Source organism: Calidris pugnax, unplaced genomic scaffold (assembly GCF_001431845.1).
Source record: "Calidris pugnax isolate Ruff unplaced genomic scaffold, ASM143184v1 scaffold436, whole genome shotgun sequence".
NCBI classification, from domain to species: domain Eukaryota; kingdom Metazoa; phylum Chordata; class Aves; order Charadriiformes; family Scolopacidae; genus Calidris; species Calidris pugnax.
In genome coordinates this window covers 37,494-41,610 of record NW_015091177.1, presented here as the reverse complement: position 1 = coordinate 41,610, position 4,117 = coordinate 37,494, and the positions used below count along the sequence as shown (strand labels likewise).

At 54.8% G+C, this 4,117-nt stretch overlaps 1 protein-coding gene across 1 annotated transcript in view; it reads right to left on the bottom strand.

The window, feature by feature from the left end:
- INTS3 (integrator complex subunit 3) overlaps positions 1-4,117 on the bottom strand; it is a gene marked incomplete at both ends in the record, with an annotated part of 59,835 nt that overhangs the window by 28,871 nt on the left and 26,847 nt on the right. Inside the window, one exon of the mRNA XM_014959391.1 lies at positions 1,418-1,562. Coding sequence (XP_014814877.1) covers positions 1,418-1,562 — 145 coding nt within the window. The remainder of the gene's footprint in view (positions 1-1,417; positions 1,563-4,117) is intronic.

Genomic DNA, 4,117 nt, shown 5'->3' with positions numbered 1-4,117 from the left:
CCCCGCTTTTGAAGCTGGCAGGTTTCGGCGAGGCTTCGGGTGACAGGCGGGAAGGTCAGCAGCTATTTAAAAATGTTCTTTCTCTCTCAAAGCAAACAATCGGCCCATAAATCTGCCAGTTGTTGGTTGTTTTCTTCTTTTTTTTTCCTTCTCCAGGACCGCAGCCAGCCTCTGAAGTTCAGACTTGACACTTGGACCTTCCTCCACCCAACGAGGAGGAAGGGGAGGGAGGGCAAGGAGCTGCTGAGCCATCACGTCCCAGCTTGGTCCCGTCACACCAGACGTAAGGATTTCTGCCTACACCCAGCTTTGGTGGCTTCTCCTGCACGTTCTGGACCAAAACGTGGCCTGGAGGTGGCCAACGTGTTCTCTCCAAGCCCACAAAGACACCCCCCAAGGGAGGAATCATAGAATCATAGAATTGCCCAGGCCGGAAGGGACCTCCAAAGGCCATCTAGTCGATCATCCTCGTGGCCCTCCTCTGGACCCTCTCCATCAGGTCCATGTCCTTCTTCTATTGAGGGCTCCAGACCTGCACACAAGACTCCAGGTGAGGTCTCACCAGAGCAGAGCAAAGTGGCAGAATCCCCTCTCTGGACCTACTGGCAACGCAGCTTTTGATGCAGCCCAGGATGGGATTGACCTTCTGGGCTGCAGCTGCCCACTGCCTGCTCATGTCCAGCTTCTCCTCCACCAGCACCCCCAAGTCCCTTTCCTCAGGGCTGCTTTCCAATCCCTCACCCCCCAGTTTGTATTGGTGGCGAGGATTGTTCCGGCCCAGGTGCAGAACCTTGCATTTGCTCTTGTTGAACCTCAGGAGGTTCACCTGGGCCCACCTCTCCAGCCTGTCCAGGTCCTTTTGGATGACATCCCGTCCCTCTGGTGTATCCACAACACCACACAGCTTGGAACTGATGTTCTTGCAGCTTTTGGAAGCCACAAGCACCGAGGTACCACGGCGGCAGGAGAAGAATGGTTTGAACCCTCGTGGCTTGAATAAAAGCAACCAAAATGAAGGAGCTCCATCAAAAAAGCTGCTCTTCCCCTCTCCACAGCCCAGAGTTTGATGGGATTTGGAAGCCACAAGCACCGAGGTACCACGGCGGCAGGAGAAGAATGGTTTGAACCCTCGTGGCTTGAATAAAAGCAACCAAAATGAAGGAGCTCCATCAAAAAAGCTGCTCTTCCCCTCTCCACAGCCCAGAGTTTGATGGGATAACTGGAGTAAATGGGTTTAAAACCCATTTTGAACCCATTCTTGGCCTGCTCTGAGAATGAATCACCCAGCACCGCCCACGCGGCGCAAACTCGGGGTGACTGGGGAACCAGCATCTCCCACACTTCCAGGGCTGAGGACACCAAACTCCTCAGAGAAACAGGTCTCTTTTCCTCAGGGGAAACCCTCGGATTCGCTCACCCTTTCCCGGAGGAGGGAGATGCAGAAATCCACCTCCTTCTGACGGAGCACCTGGAGCTGGGAGGTGCCGTGGTGGTCCACGATGAGGCGGAGGTAGGTGTACACCGCCATGGCGATCAAGAGGCTGCTCTTCAGCACCCACTCCCTGTAAAAGGCAGAAAGAAAGAAAGAAAACACCTTCAGCCACTGAATTTCACTCAATTTTAGAGTTGGAAGGGACCATAGAGATCATCTAGTCCAACTCCCCTGCTGAAGCAGGATTGCCCAGAGCTTGTCAGAGCACGTTACTCAGGAGCATCCAGGTGGGGCTTGAAAATCTCCAAGGAAGGGGACTCCACACCCTCCCTGGGCAGCCTGTCCCAGGGCTCTGCCACCCTCACCATGAAGAAGTTTCTCCTCAGATTTGAGTGGAACCTCTTCTGGTCCAACTTGTGCCCGTTGCCCCTCGTCCTCTCACTGGGAACCACTGAAAAGAGTCTGGCTCCCTCCTCCTTCAACCCTCCCTTGAGATACTTGTAGGCATTGAGAAGGTCTCCCCTCAGCCTTCTCTTCTCCAGACTAAAGAGTCCCATCTCTCTCAGTCTCTCCTCATCAGGGAGATGCTCCAATCCTTGAATCATCTTTGTTGCCCTTCGCTGGACTCTTTCTAGTAGTTCCCTGTCCCTCTTGAACTGGGGAGCCCAGAACTGGACGCAGGATTCCAGTTGTGGCCTCACCAGTGCAGAGCAGAGGGGGAGAATGACCTCCCTTGACCTCCTGGCCACACTCTTCCCCATGCAACCCAGGATCCCGTTGGCCTTTTTGGCCACAAGAGCACACTGCTTGCTCATTGTCATTTTACTGTCCACCAGGACCCCCAGATCTTTCTCTTCAGAGCTTGTCTCCAGCAGGTCCACCCCTAACCTGTACTGGTGCCTGACATTCTTCTCCCCAGGTGCAGGACCCTACACTTTTCCCTGTTGAACCTCATGAGGTTCTTCCTTGCCCAGTTCTCCAGCTTGTCCAGGTCTCGCTGGATGGCAGCACAGCCCCTCTGGGGTGTCAGCCACCCCTCCCAGTTTGGGATCATCAGCAAACTTGCTGAGGATACACTCTGTCCCCTCATCCAGGTCACTGATGAATATATTAAACAGCACGGGTCCAAGTATTGACCCCTGGGGGACACCACTGGTGTCTGGACACCACCTCCGTGAGGTCCACCAGCCAGAAATGATATAAATATGGAGACTCAGGATGGAGGAAACCAAGGAAAGAGCAGGGGCAGGGACTCCAGTCTGGAGAATGTTCACCCACAGACTGTTCCCTGCTTCAAACTGGGTGCTTGGTCCAGCTCTTCCTCCCCCAGACCAGTCCCATCCCAGTCTAACATTGGGGTGCTGGTACCCCAAACTCTCTGGCAGCCCTCAGATGAGCTCATGGGTGGGTTTCCAGGCCCACAGTGATCCATCACCCCCAGCTCCCCCAAACATCCAGCATCCATCACCCCCAGCTCCCCCCAACATCCAGCATCCAGCACCCCCAGCCCTAAATCACCCGGTCCCCCTGGAAGTGCCACCCCACGGCAAGGTCACGGCCACCTGAAGGGCCACCAGCCCCACGGCAAGTGACTCAGAGCTGCCCTAAATCATCCCGCAGGTTAATTAGTTCAGGGGAGACCCAGTGGAGGTTTCATTAGGGAGGATGTGGGAGTAATTAAGGTCGGGATCCCCAGGAGGGGGGTGGCAGGTCAGTGTGTCCACCCCCCCTGACCTTTTCCTAGCGATGACTGGGCAGAAAAAGAGAACAAAATGCTGTCAAAAGAGGGCAAAAAGCCACCTGGAGCTGCAGGATTCATTGATCCAAGGGGCAGAGAGAAGGAAAACACTGGGAGGAAGCATCGGGCTCGTGCCGCAATTAGCAACGAGCGGCTCAATTAACACAGAGCCTTGGAGAGGCAGAGGAACCTGCCTCCTTCTCCAGCGGGTAGTGCTCCAGAAGCAGCTTTGCTGGAAGAGTTTTTAATTAAAACCGAGCCCTCCACGCTCCAAACGCGGCATCAGACCTTCGCACGCGGGGTTTTTAATTAAAGCCCCAGCTTTTCCCCGAATCAAAGCCCATAAATCCCAGCAAAGAGCTGCAGGTTCTCCCTCGGGCTCAGTTCCAGCCCTTGACTCCAACGACCAACCACCACCACCACCCTTCCACGGGGGCCGAGCCTCTTCCTCTGAAATCTCCTCCTCTGACAACCTCAAGTGACAAAATTCAGCCGTTATTCAGCGTTTGGAGCTTTCTCCTGCAGACCCGTGGCCTTGGATGGCCCCTGAGAAGCTGCTTTTTCTCCCTCAGCCCAGCTGGTTGCAGTTATTTGTTTGCAAGACAAGAGCTGTCGGGCTTTGGCAAGAGGAGGAAGGCTCCCGAGGTGCTCCAAGGCACAGGGTGACCACAACAAGTAGGACCAAGGCAAGGGAAAGCCACGTCAAGAGCTGGCAGGGGGTTAAATATGGTTGGGAATGGAAGAGCTGAGCTTAACACAACATCAGCTGAAGCAATTCTGCGAAGAACCGAAGGTCAACCAAGTCCAGAAGATCAGGGAATGGTTTGGGTTGGAAGGGACCTTGAAGATTATCTGGTTTCCACCTCCTTCCCTGGGTAGGGACACCTCCCACCAGCCCAGGTTGCTCCAAGCCCCCTCCAACCTGCCCTTCAACCCCTCCAGGGATG